General features: G+C 43.0%; 2 protein-coding genes and 1 long non-coding RNA gene across 3 annotated transcripts; 2 read left to right on the top strand and 1 right to left on the bottom strand.

Moving 5' to 3' along the window:
• The first annotated feature begins 4,018 nt into the window (after positions 1-4,018).
• Positions 4,019-12,784, top strand: larp6a (La ribonucleoprotein 6, translational regulator a). Its single transcript, XM_086026223.1, has 3 exons — positions 4,019-4,952; positions 9,510-9,708; positions 10,484-12,784. The coding sequence occupies exons 1-3, from the start codon at positions 4,225-4,227 to the stop codon at positions 11,591-11,593; spliced, it is 2,037 nt and encodes a 678-aa protein (XP_085882349.1). The 5' UTR covers positions 4,019-4,224; the 3' UTR covers positions 11,594-12,784.
• Positions 12,785-13,413: 629 nt separating this feature from the next.
• On the top strand, positions 13,414-19,781 carry LOC147149621 (uncharacterized). The gene is made up of 2 exons (XR_015086279.1): positions 13,414-13,615; positions 17,296-19,781. It is a non-coding gene; the product is annotated as an uncharacterized LOC147149621 (long non-coding RNA).
• Positions 16,469-21,668, bottom strand: tm2d3 (TM2 domain containing 3). The gene is made up of 6 exons (XM_086026624.1): positions 21,519-21,668; positions 21,160-21,261; positions 20,187-20,350; positions 19,913-20,087; positions 19,019-19,094; positions 16,469-17,873 (listed from the first exon to the last, which is right to left on the bottom strand). The coding sequence occupies exons 1-6, from the start codon at positions 21,616-21,618 to the stop codon at positions 17,708-17,710; spliced, it is 783 nt and encodes a 260-aa protein (XP_085882750.1). The 5' UTR covers positions 21,619-21,668; the 3' UTR covers positions 16,469-17,707.
• Between the last annotated feature and the right edge of the window lie 623 nt (positions 21,669-22,291).

Here is a 22,291-nt window from a genome sequence, read left to right on the forward strand (position 1 = left end):
ACAATAAATTGCAAATTGCTTTCAGTGTTTCAACTTTGGCTGGAGAGCTGGTTATGTTATTATTTTGCAGATAAAAATATAACTTTGAGCTAATTGGAAAATAATAACAAACTACCAAGTGTAATTATAATGGACTGTGACAAGTATTTTGCCTCCTTTGGAATAAGAAGTGCGGATTTATCAAAGGCGCAACCCACACAGTGCCTGTCACAATCTATTCATGAACGAGCAAAAGATGGCCCATACATATACAGAATGCAAGATGCCTGTCAAGCGTTAGCACGACAGGCGCCATATTGGCTGAATACCACGTCGGTGTCCAGCTGTGCCTCATCAAGACGCGGCACATGCACTGAGCTATTGGAGGCGCTAATTCTATTCATTTGTCAAAGCTTTTCCTTTTTCTTACCTGCGCCATGTGCTTACCTTTGCTGTGTGTCGTTTCCGTGCGTTCTTTATTCATTTAATAAGTGTCCCAAGGTGCTGTTAGTTGGAGCTTTGACATTTAAACCTTTATTGCAAATACAAGTGTGACATTTGATTCTTTTGTGTCGAGATGCGTGGTTGTTTTTTTTGTACTTTGTTTAACATCCAGCAAATAAAGAGGCAGGTTAAAAGGTCACAGCTTGATTGAAACTTTCAGGTGGGCCACAGTCATTTATTCATGTTACAGGTGTTGTTGTTGTACCTTGGCTTTTTTTTTTTTTCTTTCCAGGAAGCCAAGATTACATAATTGGCTTGGAAAGGTCAGTGAGCCAAAGGATGAGCGCTATGAAAACATTGACGCAAGATGCTAGAGATAAAAGAAAGTACAGTATGTGCATCTGAGAACTGCACACTCACCTGACACAAATTAGATGCATGTCATTGCGCCTGTGCGACCGAAAGGTATACAACACTGTTTTTATTTTGTTTACTTTTTATTTATTCGGCTGACCGACTGTGACCACGTGGGTTGGCTAAATATGCAGTCAGGCGATGCCCGGCTCCAAAAATCTTGCATGTTTTCCATCTCTCCCTGCTGCAACACACCTGATTCAAATGATCAGCTCATCAGCAAGCTCTTCAGAAGCCTGATAACGATCCTGATCATTTGACTCAGGTGTGTTGGGATTTGGATTTTGTCATGGTTAGGCTTCGTGCTAAGGTTAAAATAAATATTGCGTTTGTGGAATAAGAGTTAATCCACTCGTTTTTAGCCATCTCGGGGGCGGCCATTTTGTCACTTCTGTCGACTGAAAATGATATCACAACTACTCAGGGCTCAGATAACGACCAATCACGGCTCACCTGTTATCTGAAGCTGAGTCGTGATTGGTCGTTACCTTAGCCCTGAACAGTTGTGATGTCATTTTCAGTCAACAGAAATGACAAAATGGCCGCCCCTGAGATGGCCAAAAACGGGTGGATTAACTCTTATTCCACAAACGCAATATAAATCAGAATGCTGTGTTTCAACTAGTAGGCCTGCTGGGAACATATTCTTGAAAATAAATGTTTGGGATGATTTCCTCATTAAGAACTGCCAGTCACACATACATCTCTGCCACACTTCCCATGTTACATTGTACACGCAAAGTGGAGCAGTGTGTGCGGCATGTGGAGCAGAGAATGAGTCAGACTGCCCACCAGCTGTGAGCCTTGCTTGCCAATGTTTGGGACTTGGGGTGCTTCATGCAGGGATGGTGACAGCTAACAAAACTATTATGAGTGATTGTCACTGTTGTTGGGCCAAGGACAAGAAATGAGCTTAGAAAAGTGGAATGCTCAACGCCGCCCATGTGCATTAAGTGTGGTTTTTATCTAATTTTGAACCTGGAACAAATGAAACTACTGTATAGGTTTTGTGATTATTAGTATATGGCAGAGTACACTTAGCTTTTCCACAATGTTACACTCTTTTAAGATTTGATGGGCTTTTCCTTATCCCACACATGAGTCAGTTTAAGAGGATGCTTTACCCTGGCAACCTAAAAATACACAAACCATGTCTTCCCTGGCAGAGCGAACCAAACTTCTTAAAACCGTCTTGGGGACTTTTCTGGTTTGTTTTGAGTCAAATACAGCACATTTTTCTTGACCTAAGAAATCTCTTAGACTACAAAGACTGATGTTTAGATCTTGCAGCCCTGAGCAATATTTTATCGTGTGCTCATGATATCAAATGCCACCTTTAGCCGTTTACAGGAACAGCAAGATAGATTGAAATAGAGCGAGGTAATACAACAAATATTTGATTTCTGGCTACCAAACCAAACACAAATAGAAAAACATCATATTTCCGTTTGGGACCGATTTAAGTAGTCATTATTATCCAATATCTACAATCAGTCTGAAAGGCAGACACGGCTAACCACTATGCTGAATAATACGACTTGGGGTGCAACAATTAATCAACAACTAATCGGTTTTCAAATGAATTGATCATTATTTTTGATAATCGATTAGTTGCTGAGATACCTTTTTTAATTTAAAATTGTACAATCCCTTGTAATTTCAGTTTCCCAACAGCAAATATTCTCACATCTCTGCAAGTCTCAAATGAGAGCTGACTGATTGCCTTTGAGTTGAATCAAAATAAAATATTTGCTTTTACTTTGGAAAACAAGGGTAAACATGTTTTCTGACATGTTGCAGACCAAGCTAGTAACTGAATCATAACAAATTTATGTTCTTATATTTCTTGCAATGTAAATTTACAACAATCCGTTTTTTAATAGTGATGGAAATGAAAACATTTTAATTCCAATTGATTGAGAAAATAACCAACAGATTAATCAATTATCAAAATAAACGTTAGTTCCAGCCCTACTATTTATTTACTGAATACCAACAAGGATATATACTTTGATGATTATCTCATTTGTAAACGAGATGGTAAGGCAAAAACTGATCTGAGGTTCAAACCCAGAAGCTTTTGATTGCGTGACAGGGGTGATCACCAGTCATCCACCGTGCTGCTCATTTGCATTTGGTGATTAGAATCGGGAAGTCACTAGTGAATATTAATATAATTTATTATAATTCCGTTGATTAATCAGATAAAATTTTATTTTTGCAAGTGTATTGCAAAATATTTTCCCCAAACACTGTTTATTAACCAGTTGCTGTTGTTTATTTAGTATTTTTTAGTAATTTAAAAAAACATCTACACAACAATTATGCAATATCATAAAAGTGGGATTAATATTGTACTCACCAATCGTTTTGAAACAGATTAAATTACTGGTTCGGGGATCCTTCTCCAAGTTAAAGTTTGCAAATGTCTTATTTTGATGAAGCACAAAAGACAATCAGTCTGCTTTCGTGAAGGACTACAGAAATCCGAGAATTGGAGAGGCTAAAATCAGAGGATTTGGACAATTCTAAGTTAAACAATGGCTTTAAAGACAACCCAAACATATATTTTTCAAGAATATGTTCCCATCAGACCCACTGGTTGAAACACTGCATTCTGATTAATTTTGCGTTTGTGGAATATAAATTAAGCAGCAAAATGCACTCATTTTTAGCCATCTCCCGGGGCGGCCATTTTGTCTTCCGTCCACTGAAAATGACATCAGAACTGCTCACAACAACCAATCACGGCTGACCTGTTTTCTGAATCTGAGTCGTGATTGGTCGTTTAAGCAGTTGTGATGTCTTTTTCAGTCGACAGAAGACAAAATGGCTGCCCTAGGAGATGGCTAAAAATGAGTGGATTAACATTTATTACACAAATGCAATATTTATCAGAATACAATACAATACAATACAATACAATACAATTTATATGCCCTGTTTCAACTAGTGGGCTTGCATAGAACATATTCTTGACAAAAAAAAAAGTTTACTGTGTCTTCCTCTTTAAACGATTACTCGATTATAAAAAATAGTTGTAATTTCCTAATCGATTAGTTTTTGATGAATTTGGACAACTCTAGATTGGAAGAATAAAAAAAGAAGTACTATTTAATGTCCCAATGGCACAAACGTTCATCAAGCGTCCTTTCCTGAAGGTTCACTTGCTTGCGTGCCAGGAGCGGCTGCAAGACTATTATCCAATTAGCAGCCCTCAATTCTACCTCGTCCATTGTGACTGCAATTCCCCAATTAGGTTGCAACACGTGAATGCGCTCCCCTCCTATTTTAAAGGCGACTTATTGAATGGGATGTGTGTCATCACAATAACAACAATTAGGCCATATGCACGACTGAATGAGAATATAATTCAATAAATCAAGTATGCACGCTCTGGTGAACGCCTTCATGCGCTGCCTCTCCTTACTGCTGCCCCCCTCCTGGCTGTGTGTCAGCCTTTGCTTGTGGGCCAGTGAGTGCGAACAGACGCCGCCACGGCCCAATCCCAGAGCTCGCTTCCGAGCCACAAAGCCTCTTACATATGAGGAAGTAGCTGCAGTTGCCGCGGCGGTACACGGTGGTGGTGCTGCTGCTGCTGCCGCCTCCTCCTCCTCCACCTCCACCTCCTCCCCTCGCAGCCCGTCGGCCTCTCCCGCTCCAGGCTGCGTCTCGCCGGCTCCGCCGGACGCTCGGATCTGGTTCGGGCTCGTGTGGCAAGCCGTGGAGCGCGTCTTGGGAGTTCCGTGGGCCCTCCTCCGCGAGAGTAGCCGTCGATCACCGCCGCCTCCAGCCCGCCTCCTTGACTCGAGCTCGGCTTCCGGAGGCGCCTTAGCCGACTCGGGGCAGAACATGAGCGCGGCCGCGGGGATCCCCAGCCCGAGCCCGATCCTCGGCCCCGGCCCCGGCCCCGGCCCCGGTCCGTGCTCTCCCGACTCGTCCGAAGAGGTCATCACCGTGGACCATCAGCTCTCGCAGGAGATGGGTACGGTGACCATCACGGTGGCCATCCAGGCGGCTGAGGACGAGGAGCCGGAGGAATTCTCGCCCGGACATGTCGACTTTATCGGCGGCAGCTGCAGCGAGGATGAATTCGGCAAGCACGACAAGTCGAGGTAGTCATGAAACAGGCACACACGAGGCACTTGAAAGTTGACGTGAGGTAGATGATAGACAAAGTCAAACCGATTTGGTCGTTTAAATGTCCTTTATTTCACAATTCGGCTCAATTTCATGTATCATTAATTGGAGCTGAATGCTTTCAAACGCGGGTTCAGCATTGAATGGGAATTAAAGCTTGTTTTCTTCCAATTCAGTTTTTTTTGTACACACAACCAATTCACAACTAGTTACCTCAGGGCACTTTTTATAGTAAGCAGTTTCTGAACCAACTCATTCATCAGCCTTTTTGCATTTTAAGCATGCAAACAAACTGGAATGGTTTGTGGTTTGCAAGGAAGGAAACCTATTACATTAAACAGACATTTTTATGTATTTTTTTTTTAAACATTTATCTAAAATTCCTCATAACTCGTTCAATTAAAATATATCCAATGTTAAAGGTACTCTGACCACATTTGGGAGTGTGGGCAAGCATTATTTGGAGTTACTGCTACACTAGAACATTCACTATACAGTATTTCATATTTATATGGGTGACACATGAGTTATCTAAAGTACGTTTATTATAGAGCGAGCTCTTTGCGCCTTTAAAAGACCCTCAAATGTACCTCACATAATTCTTTGGGGTCATGCCAGTGATGGCAGAAACGGATAACCATATAATTGGAAGTGAAACTTCTTGCAACAAAAGTGGAACGCACTCTGAACAATTTGGCTGAAGTGACAAAAAATTGATATTGGCTTAAAAATTGTGCAATCAGCCTGTTTTTGATGCAACCCTGTGGGTGACCATCTGACTGGAACAGTTGGGTCAATACATATTTGGGGTATTTTTAAGCCAGTGAGTACCACACCTAATGTCGTAAAATGACACCAATTGTATTGCTTTGGTGCGGTATTGTTTTGGACGCCAGCGATAGCAAAGACACGATAACCACAGAAATTACTACAAGTGGAACTTACTGCGCATAATTAGTGGTTTGAGCATCTCTTTCCTACACTGTAAAAAAAAAAGAAAAAAAAAGACACATTTGAGAGAGTGGGTGAGCTGCATTTGGAATCCCTTGTACACTAGAAATGCCATTCATTTCATATTTACATGAGGCAGGTGTTACCAGCGTGCTGCCCGCGGGTACCAGGTAGCCCCCAAGGACCACATGACTAGCCCGCGGAGCTGCTCTAAATATAACTCACCAGCGGTGTCCTGTCAATGTTGGAAAAATGATCATTTGGAAATGTAAACACAGAGTTTGCAACCTTTTTAAATGATTAAAATGATCACTTTCTTCACATGGAGGAATATCATGAATTATTAACCCATTAAGGACGGTAGCACATAACCGCGTTTCTACCACTAGAGCCGGGAGCGCTGTTGCGTCATTCTGACTTTAAAGCCGGGAAAGCGGATACGTCGGTGTCAGTGTAAGTGTCGAACGTGATATGATATGGTTTGTAGACAATGATGATATAGACGTTTTTGTAACATAATAGAGGATGGTAATTACCACTCGATTTTAAAAAATAAATAAAATAAAATTATTAAAATGGTGCTTCTCTTGAACTGACATTATTTTTACATCGATTGAAACAGTACATAAAAATAAATTCTGCCTGTGTGAAAGCCACATGTCTAAGCTCTTTAATTCTTTTGGAATTATGTTTTTGTCTGCTACAAGGGCTGATATATTAATCATTTGGGGAATTGGGAATTACATAAATGTGATAACTAGAGAACGTGACAAAAGTGGTTTGAACGTCTGCGTCCTGGCTGCTCAGCACAACATGGCCAACGTGACCATAAGTTGATGAGCATATTGATGAGGCTTTTTTGGTCGCATTTGGTAGATATTTAGAAGCGTGACAACAGCCCAAGTGTTTAAAAATACATAAATAAGACTCAGCCTGACTCAGCGTGTCATGGCCGTCTGCCTCAACCAGTTGTCGTCAGACGGCCATTTTGTGCGCGATAAACGGGAATCTTAAAAAATAGCTAAGCATAGTCGGAAGCCCATTTTTTCCCGTCTATGTAATCGTCTATTTGCTAGTCGGAAACGCTAACGTTTAAAATGATAGTCGGACTGGCCTATAGGCATTTACTATTTGGTCCGGCCGGACAAAATGGCGGATAACGGCGGAAGGGTACCCAGGTTGTAGATGGAAGGCGATAAATGGCTCTGGTAACAGAGACATTGACATTTCTCAGCCCATTGTTTCAAAAAATCCGATTTTCCTGGCTTTCTTGCTCCAGTAACACCACATTCTCAACAGGTGCTTGCACGGCAACAACAGCCAATGGACAGCATATTTGTATGAGGCAAAGGAAGCGCGTAAAATCCTCTCACTCAAGGACTGCCCGAGCCGGGTTGGTGGGAAGGGCTCCATGTAAACTGCAAGCCTCAGTGTTACCGGACTACCAGACAGCCAAGGGAGATAAAGGATGACACCTTCACCTTAATCTCAACTTCCACCCCCCCCCCCCCTTTGCGTCACTGCCTGCTATTTATAACCCGCCTCTTGAGAAGTTCCTACCTGGACTGTGTGAGCACAAAGAATGGCCACGCCCTGATGGCTTTGTAGAACACAACGCGCTCTGTGCGCCACCTCCTTGTGTTGTCATGTTGCCGTTTTTATAGTGGGTGCCAGGAGACGAGATGATTGGTAGTTGCCGTCTGGATTTATTTTCTGCAACGAAGAATCTGCGTTTTTTTTTTTTTTTTGGTGTGAAGAAGCCCTGCTGCTAATAGTGAAAATCCACCCAGAACATGTTCAAACGTAAATGTACAATAAATGACTACTTTTAGTTGGATATATTCGGATAAAAAAAAGCCTGATCGGATATAAAAGCTTCATGTACACACCTCATTCTGAATATTCTGACCCGATCAAGCCCATTCCGTTCAATATTTTGCTCCTAAGGAAAAGGGTAGTTTAGGTCGATTTGATAATGTGATCTGCACACATGAGAACACTTATTGCGAAATTTCGGAACAAACCGTCTTTCCCGCACATGTCTTTGATGTCAGTATATGCGCTTCTCTTATTCACAGAAGCAGAGTGAGCCAAAGACGTTAGGAAGTGTTAAATAACGTGGACATTTTAAAGGAGAAATGGACGGAGCGATGTTTTGTTGACACAAAGTCGCGACAGCTTCTTCTTCTACTCGTGTTTCCAGGATATTTTGTCAATTTGGGCATGTCAAAATAATTTGTTCCGATCGAAAGTGTGATGCATGAACACACAAATCCTAATCTGATTAGTATTGTTAGTGTCCGTGAAAACAGTGCAAAGCAGTCAATAGCTTACAGATAATTATTTTGTGTACAGTATGTTCCCTTCATGAAATCTTAAAGAAAAAATTGTAAAAATATAAGTCGTCAAGCCACAACGAGACCTCCTTTGTTTGTTAGCTTGAGCTTCTTTAATCGCCATTCCACAGAGGAAAAAAACGTACACGTGGAAAATGCTCTCTAACAACCCAAGCTAAACTCCATGACACAAAGTTCTTAGTCTCTCAGACACAACTCATAGTTTTCCCAATATTTGCGACTCCCCACCGTCTTGTGGCATATAATAGGCAATTATAATTAGAGGGATATTCTTGCTTATTTGCTATTCACGCTCTGGCTCTGTTGTGAACGGGGAGGGGCCGGTGAACATTGTGGGGGTTCACTTAACTGTATTTCCTATGGGAGACCCCGGAATGTACATGGTTGGATGTAGGAGAGTCCACAGAATTGTTCTCCGTTTTGATTCACGTTGGCGTCGTCTTGTCAAAGAGACTCGCACGACTTTTATTTGACGGCTTGTGCCAGCTGTGCGGTCAGCTTGCTAGAAAGCTGAGGGAGGGAGGGAGGGAGGGAGGGAGGGGGATGATGAAAGGTGGGGGATGAAGAGAGGATGCGGAGGAAGGCGATGAGTCATCCCGAGAAAAAATTCATTCAGGCCCCCCTCACTTCTCATCTGCTTGTTTGTACGAGACTTTGCTTTAAAATTCCCGCAGAGGAGGGGTGAGTAGTTTAGCTGCATATTCTCTGAGGGAACATTGGGACTGCGCGCCCCTCAGATGGAGAGGTCTCGGCACAAAGACCTGTGACTCAGAATCGATGGGGTTGCGGGGGGGGGGGGGGCTTGGCGCAATAATGCAATTCTGCCAGAGACTAGTAAACTGATTGTGTTGAACGCAAAATGTGGTAAAAGGAGATTCTCTGAGTGGGAGAGCCCTCTTCCCACGCATACAGTTAAGTTATAATCCACAATGTCCAACAATTATAAGCCGTCCATTACAGTACCACACAATCTATTCGTTCTATTTGTTGTGGAAAATCATGGAATTAACTGTTGCCATCTTACAAGTTTTAATGCAGTAACTGTGCAGGGTGTTTCAAGCAGTGTTTGAATGTTCAGAAATATTTAAAAGCAAAACATGGAAAAATATTACAGGATGAATATACAGTGCAAATTTTTAGTAACATGCCCATCTCCGCTTAAAATCTACATAAGATTTTCTGGTCTTGTCGTAACAATGACACAATTGTATTGTCACACTACAGTGGTGCCGGGACCAGCGGCGGGGAGCTGGAGGAGGAGAGCTGGCAGCCCCCTGACTCAGAGCTCATCAACAAGCTGGTGACCCAGATCGAGTATTACCTGTCGGACGAAAACCTGGAGCACGACGCCTTCCTGCTCAAGCACGTGCGGCGCAACAAGCTGGGCTTTGTCAGTGTCAAGTTGCTAACCTCTTTCAAAAAGGTAACCGTGGCTTTATTGATTGTTGTTAGCTACTAGCGGCTAAACTGCTGTTTACGTGGGCTGGCTGTGCAAACTCTAGCCCACATTTTCACACTTTCCACTTCATCACTTTGGTGCTACTTGTTCAAATTATTCAACAGGTTTGTTGCATGTTTTTGACGCCATATCTTTTCACAATGGCCTGCTGCTCCACGTCGCTGTGGAGGTAGCGCCACAAAAGCAATGGGGAAGAAACTTCTCTTGACAAACTAGCTTAATCTTCGGAAGATTGCGCCGAGTCATGGCTGCCAATGGAGATGCGCGGTTCGCTGCACGTTGGGTCGTTGTTACTAACACTTTGTGTGCTGCTTCTTGCAATTATTTGCGGATTCAGTTCACTTCAACTTGCAAACAAAATTTAGAAGGGAAAAGCTGTCGCTCTGATTAGCTGCGGTCGTGCACATTTCCGCCGCCTCTGATGGAGTAATTATGCTCGCATCTGGTCACGTAATATCTACCCTATTCATATTGACTTTGAAAAGTAATTGACGGGATTGGGGGATGGCTAGCACTCCGCCAAAAAAAAAATATATATATATATATATAGATAGATAGATAGATAGATAGATAGATTTTGTTTGTTTTAATTATTTTCCTTGGGTCTGTCTCGGTGTGCCTGGTACAAAATAGGACCAGTGACTTGGGACTACTGGTCTATACAATATGACCTTTTTTTTTTTTTTTCCTCCCCCCTCCCATAAAACTACGTATAATACCGAGCGTCTTGTTATTGCAGGTGAAACACTTGACTCGCGACTGGAGAACGACTGCTTTCGCCCTGAGGCAATCCAACCTCTTGGAGCTGAACGACGAGGGCCGGAAGGTGCGCCGCAAGTCGGCCGTGCCGGTCTTCGCCAGCGAGTCGCTGCCCAGCCGCATGCTGCTGCTGAGCGAGCTGCAGCGCTGGCCCGAGCTGGCCCAGCTTGCGGAGAACGGCGGCGGGGGCGGCGGGGGCGGCGAGAGCGGCGCCGCTCAGCAGGAGCAGCTGATGAAGCTGCTGCTCAAAGCCTTCGGGACATACGGCGCCATCGCGTCGGTCCGCGTGCTCAAACCGGGCAAGGACCTGCCGGCCGACCTGAAGAGGCTGAGCGGCCGCTACGCCCAGCTGGGCACCGAGGAGTGCGCCATCGTGGAGTTCGAGGAGGTGGAGGCGGCCGTCAAAGCCAACGAGGCCGTGGGCGGCGAGGACGGCGGGAGCGGCTCGCCGGGCTTGAAGGTGGTCCTGATCGGTACCAAACCCCCGAAAAAGAAAGTCCCGAAGGAGCGGCCCGTGGAGGAAGCGCCACCCCCGACGGGGATGCGCAAAAGCCGCTCGCTCAACAGCCGGGTCCGAGAGCTCCAATACCACGCGGACGACTCGGCCTGCAGCTCCTCGGACACGGAGAGCACGCCCACGTCGCCCCGGCCGGCCCGCAAGTCGCAGTCCTGCAACAAGCTCAGCCCCACGGCCGCAGGCGTTGCCTTCCAGAACAATCACCTGTCACCCCGCAACAGTCCATGGTCCAGCCCCCGCGCCAGTCCTTGCGTCCAGCGCAAATCCGCCCACTCCCACAAATCGCCCTTAGCCAGCCAGGGCCGGCTCAGCCCCGAAGCGGGACGCCGCTGGGCCGACTACTCGTCCGACAGCAGCCTGACGCCGTCGGGCAGCCCGTGGGTGCAGCGGCGCAAGCAAGTGGCCTCGCAAGAGAGCAGCCCGGTGGGGAGCCCCATGATGGGCCGCAAGATCCAGAATGCCGACGGCCTGCCCCCGGGCGTCACCAGGCTCCCGCGGGGCCCCGACGGAACCCGCGGGTTCCACTGCGGGCCGCTGGCCGAGAGGGGCAAGAGCGCCTCCACCCAGACTTGACGCGTGAAAAGCATCTCTGCTCGTGCCAAACCTGAGCGGCCCCCCTCGCCTCTTTTTTTGACACTGTAGATCTATTTTTGTTGAGTGTCTTGTTCTATTTTTATACAAAATTTTGTGTTGACTTGGCGACGTATGTTCTTCGCTAATGGAAATTTGAGTGGACTTCATTTGTTGTTGCTTCAAGAGAACTTCCCCTATGTCCATCTAAAAATGTCAAAGGAGCTCTGTTTCTTTTTGTTTTGTTTTTTGACCTCCTTTTCTTTTGAAATGGAAGTGTTCTGTCTTAATGCGTAAAAACCTCACACCACACATGGATGGTGGGATGGATTGACGTGTACGTGGAGATCATTTTCTGTGTGCAGTTTATCAGCTGCATTTTTTTACATGCTATTTAAAAGGCTAGTCAACAACAAAAAAAATGTGTTTACAATAATATATTCTTTGCACCCCCGCTAGTCGAAACACGGCATTTTGATTAATGATGCGTTTGTGGGGTATGAATTAAGCAGTAGAGTCTCCCCGATTTTATACACCAACAGGGGGCGGCCATTTTGACTCTTGCTGTCGATTAAAAAAAAAAAATGACATCACAGTTGCTCGGGTAATGACCAATCACGGCTCACCTGTTTTCTGCGTTTGGTCTCGTGACATTCACAAGCTGAGCCATGATTGCTCGACCCGAGCAATTGTGATGTCGTTTTCAGTCGAAAGCAAAGTGACAAATTGGCCGCCTCCTCAGATGGATAAAAACGTGTGGATTTTGCTGCTTAATTCATATTCCACAAACACTATTAATCTGAATACTGTGTTTGGACTAGTGGGTCCCCATTATAACATTATTGTAAAGATTTTTTTTTGTTGTTGTTGACTTTAAACCAAAACCATACTCTCGAGAGGCTGGACAGTTCGTTTCTCTTTTAATTTACTTTTTTTTGTTATTATTTAATTTCAGATCTGCTTTTGGCAATGGAAGAGTCTCCCTTAGCCATGTATATTTGTTCAGCAAGTAGCTGTTTTTATTTATTCATTGTTTTTTTAAACAAAGCTTCATTTCTCCTCGGCATATCAAGGAGGGCGAGGGATGCTCAGGTCGGGCAAGAAGCGATGCTCCCATGTTCGTTCTTCTGCACCTGAGCTGGGGTTGTTTGTACAGTGCAAATCCTGTTGTGCAAATAAAGCACTAAAACCGCACTCATGCTTTTGTTTGTGGCCCTTCATACTGTCACGGTGACTCTCCAGTGGAAATTATTTGAGGAGGGATTCAGAGTCGTCAAACCAGAGTGTTTGAATGGAATGACTCGAATGAGAAATCATTCAGTTGTACCAGCAGGCCTAAAATAGGTTTGGTCTCATGAGGTGTGGCATTAAAGAGCGGTTAGGCGTTAGGCCTGATGTCAGCCTCAAAGGAATAAGGTTCTTTATTCAGGCTTGAGATGCTGCTGTGCTTGGCTTGGCAAATTCCAGAGCATCCTCAACGTGTAGATATCGCCGTCATGAAAATCATCTTTCGTCAAGATTGTGCATGTTATGCTGGTTGCTGCTATGGCCTGCTGGAGTTTTACGTCACTGCAATGCTGTGTGTGGCTAATCTTAATCATATCATGAAAATGAGCTTTGTAAGTCAAGATCGTGCAAGACATGCCGGTTTGCCACTCAGATGTTTAACGTCACATCGCATGCCAACTTTGAGCAAGTCATACTTTTGATATAAGTTTCTTTTAGTAATGATGGCACGTGATGGGCTGCTTGTTGCCATGACTCAAGTTTAAAATCACATGGCATAGTTGACGTGTGAATACTTTGGATGCTACTGCAGTCAAGATGGTGAATTCAGATCTTATCGTACTTTGATGCTGCTGCCGCCATCGAAATTCGCTTCCTGCTATGACGTGCCTGTTTTGAAAGCTCCACCCCCACCCATCAATAAGCATCTATGCGTGACGGAATGAGAAGAACTAGTCCAAAGACGAAGGGACAGCGACGGCGGCAGCTTTTTATAGACTGCAGTTTCCACAAGTTCAGGTAGGCTCCGAACACACCATGGCAACCGCGAGGCGAGACACACCGCGGGGTGCCGTTTAACAACGATGGTACATGTAGGAGTGAGAGGATTTGGTGGACTGCGGGTTCATGGATGTCACTCATAAATGTTTTCGCATCGAGAACAATAGTATGACCGTGCGTGAGTGGTTTATGTAAAACAGAAATGAATTCACTTTGTTCTCTTTGCTGCCTAAAAAGAAAAGAAAAGTGGCCTTCATTTGGTCAGACATCATTGCCACATGATTACACTATCATTCTCATTAGGGGATCTTTTATGTAATTGCCAGGCTATGGTTAAATGGGATTACCATGATTATGAGGGATAATAGCGGAACGTTAACACCTCCTCCTCATCCTCCCACGGACTATTTTATATAAATAACTTTCTAATTTTCTCAGAGAAAAATACGGCTCATTCATCTACTCCAATTTGTGGAGTATTTCTAAAGACATAACTTTTAATGATACTAATTTCGTCTAATTTTCTATGAAAGCTATTACGGTTGTCTGATGGTGTTAATTGGGTATTCAACTACATGGAAGAAAAAGTCAACATAAACATATTTTGTTCAAGAATAATGTTCTATGCAGGCTCACTAGTTGAAATAAGGCATCCTGATAAATATTGCGTTTGTGGAATAAGAGTTAATCAACCCGTTTTAAGCCAACTCTGGGAGCGGCCATTTTGCCACTTGTGAAAATGACGTCACAGTTACTCAGGCAACGACCAATCATGGCTCAGCTTCAGAAAACAGGTGAGCTGTGATTGGTCGTTAACTGCCAGCAGTTTGCAATGTTTTAAAATATGGATGTTACACATAAGAGTCATGCTTCTGTAAATTATTCAAATTGGTATGGATTTCAGTGTATCCATTGGGTTTAATAGAGAATCGTTACTTGGTAAAAGAATTTACAACGAGCAGTTTGCATGGGGAGTGTGGTGTTTCATTTTAAATGTCATGTCATGTCATCTTCCAAACCGCTTATCCTATATAGGGTCGCGGGGAGTTGCTGGAGCCTATCCCAGCCGTCAATGGGCGAAGGCAGACTACACCCCAAACTGGTCGCCAGCCAGTCGCAGGGCTCATTTTAAATGTCATTAAATGTATCCTGTTGACACAACTTCGAAGAAGCACTTATGTTTTGGCAATTTGTTGTTTTCCTTGACCTATCTAATGCCCCCAGCCCTTATTTTTGACTAACAGTTTCATCCCTATACTATTTTAACATGTATTCACTATCATACAGCTCACATGCATATAAATAACCACAGGGCTAATAGATTTAGAAAGGTGAGAATTTCCAAGTCTTTCAGTTGAGGAGTGTGTGTGGGGGGGGGGGGGGGGGTGTTTGCGTCGGGGCCAGCACAGCGATGAGTCGGACGAAGAAGAATTCGGGTGGAGTGAACTTAGTGTGGCCTGAGCACAGCGGCCAATGGGTGGGTCGCTTTTTGTTTTTGTTTTTGACACCCAACCTCCCTCCTCTTTTTGTTACGCAATATGGCTTCTAATGACGAGCGCTTATGGAAGACGCGGTGTTGTTTTGTTTTGTTTTGAACGTGCCAGACGTGTGTCACAACTTACAATGACCTCAGCTAAAAATACAACTGTGAATTCCTATCAGCGGATGAAACGAAAAAAACATGTTGAACTCCTTAATTCAGTGACAATGTCACAACTTAAACTTTACAAATGACCAGTTTAAAACAGGTAGCCAAAGTTTGAATGGGAAAACATGATATGCGCTAAATGCTTGGAACATATTGCACATAAAAAGGGCAACACTGGGTGGAAGTAGAGTGGCCATTAAGATTTTGGCTGTTCGTCACACGTTAGCGGAAGTCTACTAAGACGGTTGTGCATAGCACTTGTACTTTTCTATTTGAGAATAGACGTGCGTTTTTTATAAGTTGCCGAGCTACCGATCTCATTTTGGTAAGACTTTTTCCATAGGCTGAGCCATGCCGGCCCAATTCCTCGGTAAGGCATTTCTTCAAATAGTGGCTTTCATTGTAACCTGTCATCACGCCACAATTGACAGCAGTTTTGGCAATCCACTTGAATAATTTCACTTGCCAACAGCAAATTTTGATCAGCGATGGCTTTACGCAAAAGTATTTTCGACACTCAAAAAGTTTTTACTTTTTTTTGTAGCACATCAGGTCTTACGCATTGTTTGACCTATAAACGCTTGCACAGTACGTCATATGTTGTAATTTATAGCCATAATGTAACCAATTCCACCTGCTGCTGACCCTAACCCTTAATTCATTAATATGACAAAATATATTACTGTATTACACATTATGTTATGAAAACTTGATGTGCTAGCAAAAAAATGAGATCAGATTCGGAATAAGCGCACAAAAACAATGTAAAAAATGTTTACGTCCATCTTTGACTTAAAAAAAATGTAAACATTTATTGACCAGTGTTATGCAATGCACCTAAAAAAATGGTTGGCCCTACTTGAATTTACTGTATCACGGTAGATGTCTAACAACGCATAGCAGCTGCAGAGGAGACATGGTATCTGTAAAGCTGAAGTTTAGGGTGGAATTTAGGAGAAACATAACGTGATAATGTTGAAATATTTAGCAACATTAATTAAATTCGTTGTCTTAGTATTCTTTCTATTATTGTATGTGTGTGTATATATATGAGTGTGTGTGTGTATTAGTAGAAATGCATTTCCAAACTCACCCTTTTCTTGTCTCTTTACAATAATCATAATACAGTACTGTACCGAAATGCTGACTCATGTCTACTAGCATAAAACTTACTTTGCATCACTGAATATTAAAATTATTCCAGTCTTCCATTCAAGCAAAAACAGATTTCATAAATTTTATTTACACAACTCAAAAAGTCATTTGCTGTGTTTTCAACAAAAAAATAAATACACGTTAACATTCATTGCACGCATCTGAAAGATAAGGTCCTGCAGTGAGAGGGGTTGGCGCTTTGAATATGCTTTCTTATGATGTCACTTCCTGTCAAATCCTATAATCCTAATCTGTTGTTTATGTGCAATTTGTGGGAATATGCACAGACAATAAGAGATCATGTTGGCCACATTGCACCAAAGAGACGACAGCTCCATGTTGCAAAATGAGTTTCTGTGTACGTTCACTTCTTAGCACCACCGCGGAGGTTCGACTTTACATTGCCAATTGGCATTTGAGTGAGCAGGATAACGCAAAAAGTACCCAAACTTCGCAAGAATCTTAGTCAAGTCTCAGCAGTTGCTTTCTATGCAAAATACTCATCCAAAAATGTTCTTACAGTTGTGCCCTAAACTTCTGTTACAGCTCTAATACAAACTCACAAACGGACGAGTGCCGGGTCGACTTTGTTAGCCCCTTCGGCATTGGTGTTACTTATAATTAAAAACCGTCAGAGAAAAGGAAATTTCTACCGGCAATGTGAAAGGGCTTAATGTTTTACGACAATACAGTAGAGCCATCCTTGGGTTTATTTTCTTACAATTGTAAAACATATATATGGAAAATGTGGATAAAATGTCTTTTTTTTTTTTTTTTTTTTTAAATTGGCAGTGTGACACCCTTTTTGCTGAAATGATCCCTTTATTACAATGCCGTAAATGACTGTTGGGCAGGGGGTAAAGTTCTTACATTTGTGACTCATTGTATCCCTCAGCATGTCACTGGATGGCGTCTCCATCAAACCTCAATCGTATCCACCTTGAGCTTGGTGCAAGAAAAGCAGCCGACGCAGTTTGGAGGTCCGAGACCATCTTGGCAGCTGCCTTCAAGGAGCGAACACCCGCCAGGATGTAATTGCCGGTTCCTGGTGGTGGTACGGCGCTCCATCTGCACGCTCGCACCAGAGGAGACTGATTAGGCTTGAGCCGCCGTGTGTGTGGGTGTGGGTGTGTATATGTGCACACACACACACACACACAACTTCATCCTCGGGTGTGAGGCAGGAAAACACTTCCTGTGTGTTAGCAGATGGGAATGCCGGGGCGGTGCTGAGAACGTGGTGTCAAAAGATCATCAGTCCTTGGAGCACGAGCCGTGCCTCAAACATCCGAACAGTTTTGGGCGTTTTAGATGTAGAGAGAACCGTCCGCCGGGCCCACGTAACCCACGGCGATGAGAAGCACGTCAATCAAAGTCCAAATGCCCAGTCCTCCGAAGCTGAAAAGCTTGCCCAGACCCTCTCGCCACTGGCCCAGGTAAAAGCGGTCCGCCCCAAAACCACCGAGCGTGATGCTACGCAAGAGAAGATACAAACACATATGCTGCTTGATGCACTTGATACCATTGGGCTCCTTTTTTCAAAAGTTTTCAGTATTCACTCTCCCCCCCCCCCCCCCCCCCGTGGAACCGATCCCTATTTATTGAAAAACTCTGTGTTTGTGCATTCTATGGCCCGAATGATAAGGATTTGTTTTTTTTAGACTGATTACGACAATTGGCAGAATAAACAGCAGATAACCGATCAAACTTCAGTTATATATAAAAAAAAAAAAAAAAAGTGGGTCCCTTAACACAACAATAACGATATGATTTACAGGCAGAAAATTTGACTTTTTTAACAATATTTTGTCCTTTCGTATTTAACTGTACGACAGTAAAAACGGCAAAACTCAGTTTTTGGGGAGGGATGTTTGAACATCATTACCTTTGTTTTATGTTGTAAAATGGCAATGTGTTAAAAACGCAAATATCGCTAATAAACTCAGTCGGGCCTTAGTGCTTTCTGAAGCGCACTAGGGTTCCACGAGATGCCTCAAAATACGACACTAGTAATTGGTGTCAAGGAAGCACGTTGAAGTGATTCATCACAACTGAGAGACAAGCTTTGTATGTCGGGGATGAGCTGAGTTAAGCCTGAGTTTGAAATCTCTGGGGCATTTTTTCCCAAAATTGACAGTTAGTAAGCTATTCAGTTTTAATGGTAATGTTCCTAGAAGAGTTTGAAATTATATTTAACTGTTTTGCGATCACAGTTTGGTAGTACGTTTCTGATTTGAACAATTAATATAGGTCATGATTACAATTTACAAAATTTTACAGGGGTATCAAGTGGGTTTTTTTTCTTCTCGTTTTTGGCTCGCACAAGGTAAGCTGGGCTGCACTAATTTTTACTGGATGCACGTTAGATAATGATATAACACACATAATTGACTTTTGAGGACGTTGGTGCCATGACATTCCCCCCCCCCCCCATATATCTTCAATGCAAGCAATGTTATGCTATTTAGGAATTGTGTGTTGGCCATACATGGGCGAACACAGTCAGATGCTGTTCAAGAATCGGAAAGGGTGTCTAATAGCTAAGCAACTTCAAATAATCAGCAGCCAAGTTGTCCAATAAAAGGTCACACAAAGTCTTTTGTAAGCTTTGGTTTTACCTGAGCGCCAACGCCGTGGACCACTTGTATCCTCCTGTCCAGTTGCAATACAAACGCTTCTGGAATCGCCTTTTACCTACAAATAAACAAGTGTGGGTAGACGTAGCAGTTAAAAACAAAAGAAGCTTTGCAATGGCAGAGAGAGGACTTCAACTTTTTTCGCATAAAATTGACTTCCCTCATGTTATAAGTAATCATTTTGGTAACAACGAAGTAACATTTTTCTGGTATTTCAAGTTATTGCAAAATGGCATGTCTTTAGAACAGACATGGCTCAGTTACTGGTTTGACGGTATACCAGGATTTTTGGACAGCTAAATCTTTCCTTTACCGGTATAAGATGTTTATTTTCGAGTCTTCTAAGAAAATGCGGGGCACTGCCCGTGTGTACATTTTACACCTGTAACTGCAATACCGTGACATCACTCTATTTCAGAATCTGACACCGGCCCATGACAATTTTAGAATTTGCTGTGGCAAAAATATTGCTGTTTTCAAACTAAATTTTAACTAATAATATTCTGACTTTTTTTTTTTATTGTAAAAATGTAGATTTTTTTTTCTTTCAACAATTTTAATATTGTGACCTTTATCTAATAAAATTGCAACTGTTTCTTTTTTCCAGAGTATCACATTTTTGTCCTGTAAAAATGTTCAACAAAAATCACAACTATTTACCTTAAAAAAATGTATTCTTGTAAAATGTTTGACCTTTTTTATAACTTTTTACACGAGTGTCAATAAATAATTTTGTTTGACTTTTTTTGTTGTAATGTCATGAAAAAAAAATTCCAACTTACAAAAATATTTACACAAAAAAATAAATAGAAACCAGCTACTACAAAAGCAGAAGTCCAAACCAAAGAGTGTTGGAAGGATTCTTTAGAAGCGTACCTAAACAGTGGACGTGTTCCAAGACGTCACAGGTGGCATTGTATCGCTGCCGCGGGCAGGCCACGGTCATGCAGCTGGTGGAGTTGGAGCAGCGGTACTGCGTCGGGTCCAGCTGCCAGCAGAACTGACACGTGATGGAGAGAGAGAAGTTGCTTTGCTGCTGGCCTGACTCTCCCTAAACAAAACATCAAATTAACATCAGAGGTGGGACACAAGAAGCACCACATTGAACAATGATGACTCAAAAGGGGAAAAAAAAAAAGAAACCACTCACAACACAGTGAACGCCTTTTTTGGTTTTACAGGAGAAGGAAGCCGGCTTCCCGTAGGTGCAATTGTGTTGATAATTGCATTGCATGCAATCAGCAGGCAAGCGACTGCAAAGCCCCCCACTGGGACATTTGGAGGCGTAGCTCTCCTCATTAGCAGCGGGAGAAGCTGCAATCAAAGACGGAATTGTTAAAAGGAATAGTTGTTCCTGCATATAAAAGATGGAGGTTGATGATGAAACCCAATATTTGAACACTATAAAGATGTATTGTATTGTCAATCTTAACTGCGATTGCGATATTACGCCGTGGCAACTGGGTGGCGCTGTATCGGAAACAATTGGAAGTCGCTCCTCAAAACGTCGAAGGGACACACAATTGAGGGATTTTCTTTCGTGATGCAAGTTATTCAGGTCAGCATGTGTGATTTCACAGATAGTGAACTTTTTGAACTGAATGAACTAATCGTAGGTGAGAAAAAAAGGCAAACCAAGTCAGCCAACAATCACTACATTTTTTAAAGCCAAGTTCCCCTTTCAAAGAAGACGTCTGATGAAAATCTAATCTAGTGCTTTAGTATTTTTGTTTTCATAGAAAAGAGATTTGGAAGACATCCTATATCAGGTACGGGGAACTCCGGTTCCTCAAGAGCCATATCCTGCCTGTTCAGGATGGTTTCAGACTCCTACCGAGCATGCTGATGAGCTGATCATTTGAATCAGGTGTGTTATTGTAGGGAGAGATCCAAAACAGGAAGGGTATGGCTCCTGAGGAACTGGACTGTCCTATATGTATGTACTGCATGTACCGGTGTTTTTGATGCTATGGGCTTTAAATTTGAGCAGAGACAATGGTTTTGGGGAAGCCATTGAACCAATCGAACCCCAGCGAGAACTCTACCACTTAACCACCAATGCCTTGCAAATGAAGGAAGGCATTACACAACTACAGCGTAGTAGGAATGAAGGAAGACTTTACCCGTGGCTGCAGCAGGCACCACCGGGCTGGTGATGACCGGGCCGTGCTGGGCATCTCTGGCGTAAGGAGGCTCCTGGCCGACATGTGGGGAGCTCAGGTATCCTTGACAGGCAAACACAAGCGTCACTCGTGGCGGTAATATCACTCTTTTGCACCTGAAAAGCTAGTATCTCCTCGAATTGAAATGAACGTCACAAAACAGCAAATCGCGTAATATGTAAAAGGCGACATTTGATGGACAAGTGTCCCCCTGGCGCTGCTAACTAGCCGTTTTCGGTGTTAGCCTGACCCGCTTGATGTGCGCGACACCGTTTACAGGTACGTTTTAAACATTCACAGTAATCACGGAAGGAACGTACCATTGATGCACTGCAAAAACAGGTCCGTACACAAAAGGAGTCCGATTCCGTAGCTTTTGATGAATCGCCCTCGATCAGGTCGCCACTGTTGACAAGCCATTTGTCGCTTGCTTGTCTTCCTTGTTTTGTCCTCTTTTTTTTCCTCGTTGGTTGCGTCCTTATAGTGGTTGTTGCATTGGAGCGCATTATTGCCCTCTATGGCCAGATTTGGTACGACAACAACTGAATCTGATCTGTTCTATAGTACACAGTATTAGGACTTGTGTTTTAACATTCATATTTACTTCTTTTTTTAACATCAGACGTATTCGTCACCACTTGATGTTACACCTTACTTAAATGTTAGGGTTTTCTGACCTAAAAAATGACAACAAGGTAATAATTACAAAATGGTACACCATTAATGTGACGAGCGAGCTACAACGTGAAAATCGGGAGGCTGTTTTGACATGCTGCAAAAACTAATGAAAGCAGAATCTTCGAAAAAACGAGAATTAATGCACGCAAGAATTGTGAAGCAAGCTGTTATACATCAACTAAGAGGTCCTAAAATGTGGTTTGACTCGTTGCAATATCTTTGATTGAAACAGCTTTTGAGTTCAGTAATTTTGACATCCTAATGCTGCAAATTCAACAAATGACCATTTTAATCCAAAACCCAGATGTGGGAAGAAACAGATAAATTAAGTCAACACACTGTAAACATTATTACATGAGTCTTGATAGGGTACAGTAAATGCTGGGTGGGCCATGGTCCGTGCTTTTCTCAAGCC

The sequence above is a fragment of the Filicampus tigris genome, chromosome 3 (genome assembly GCF_054856515.1).
Source record: "Filicampus tigris isolate MCC_2025a chromosome 3, RoL_Ftig_1.0, whole genome shotgun sequence".
In the NCBI taxonomy this organism is placed as follows: Eukaryota; Metazoa; Chordata; class Actinopteri; order Syngnathiformes; family Syngnathidae; genus Filicampus; species Filicampus tigris.

Coding starts and splice junctions, on each gene's coding strand:
- larp6a (XM_086026223.1), top strand. CDS start 4,225: ATGCACGCTCTGGTGAACGCCTTCATGCGCTGCCTCTCCTTACTGCTG. Junction 4,953..9,509: donor GGCAAGCACGACAAGTCGAG/GTAGTCATGAAA, acceptor GTCACACTACAG/TGGTGCCGGGACCAGCGGCG. Junction 9,709..10,483: donor TGCTAACCTCTTTCAAAAAG/GTAACCGTGGCT, acceptor TTGTTATTGCAG/GTGAAACACTTGACTCGCGA.
- tm2d3 (XM_086026624.1), bottom strand. CDS start 21,618: ATGGCTTGTCAACAGTGGCGACCTGATCGAGGGCGATTCATCAAAAGC. Junction 21,262..21,518: donor GTTTTTGCAGTGCATCAATG/GTACGTTCCTTC, acceptor TTGCCTGTCAAG/GATACCTGAGCTCCCCACAT. Junction 20,351..21,159: donor GGTGCCTGCTGCAGCCACGG/GTAAAGTCTTCC, acceptor CTTTGATTGCAG/CTTCTCCCGCTGCTAATGAG.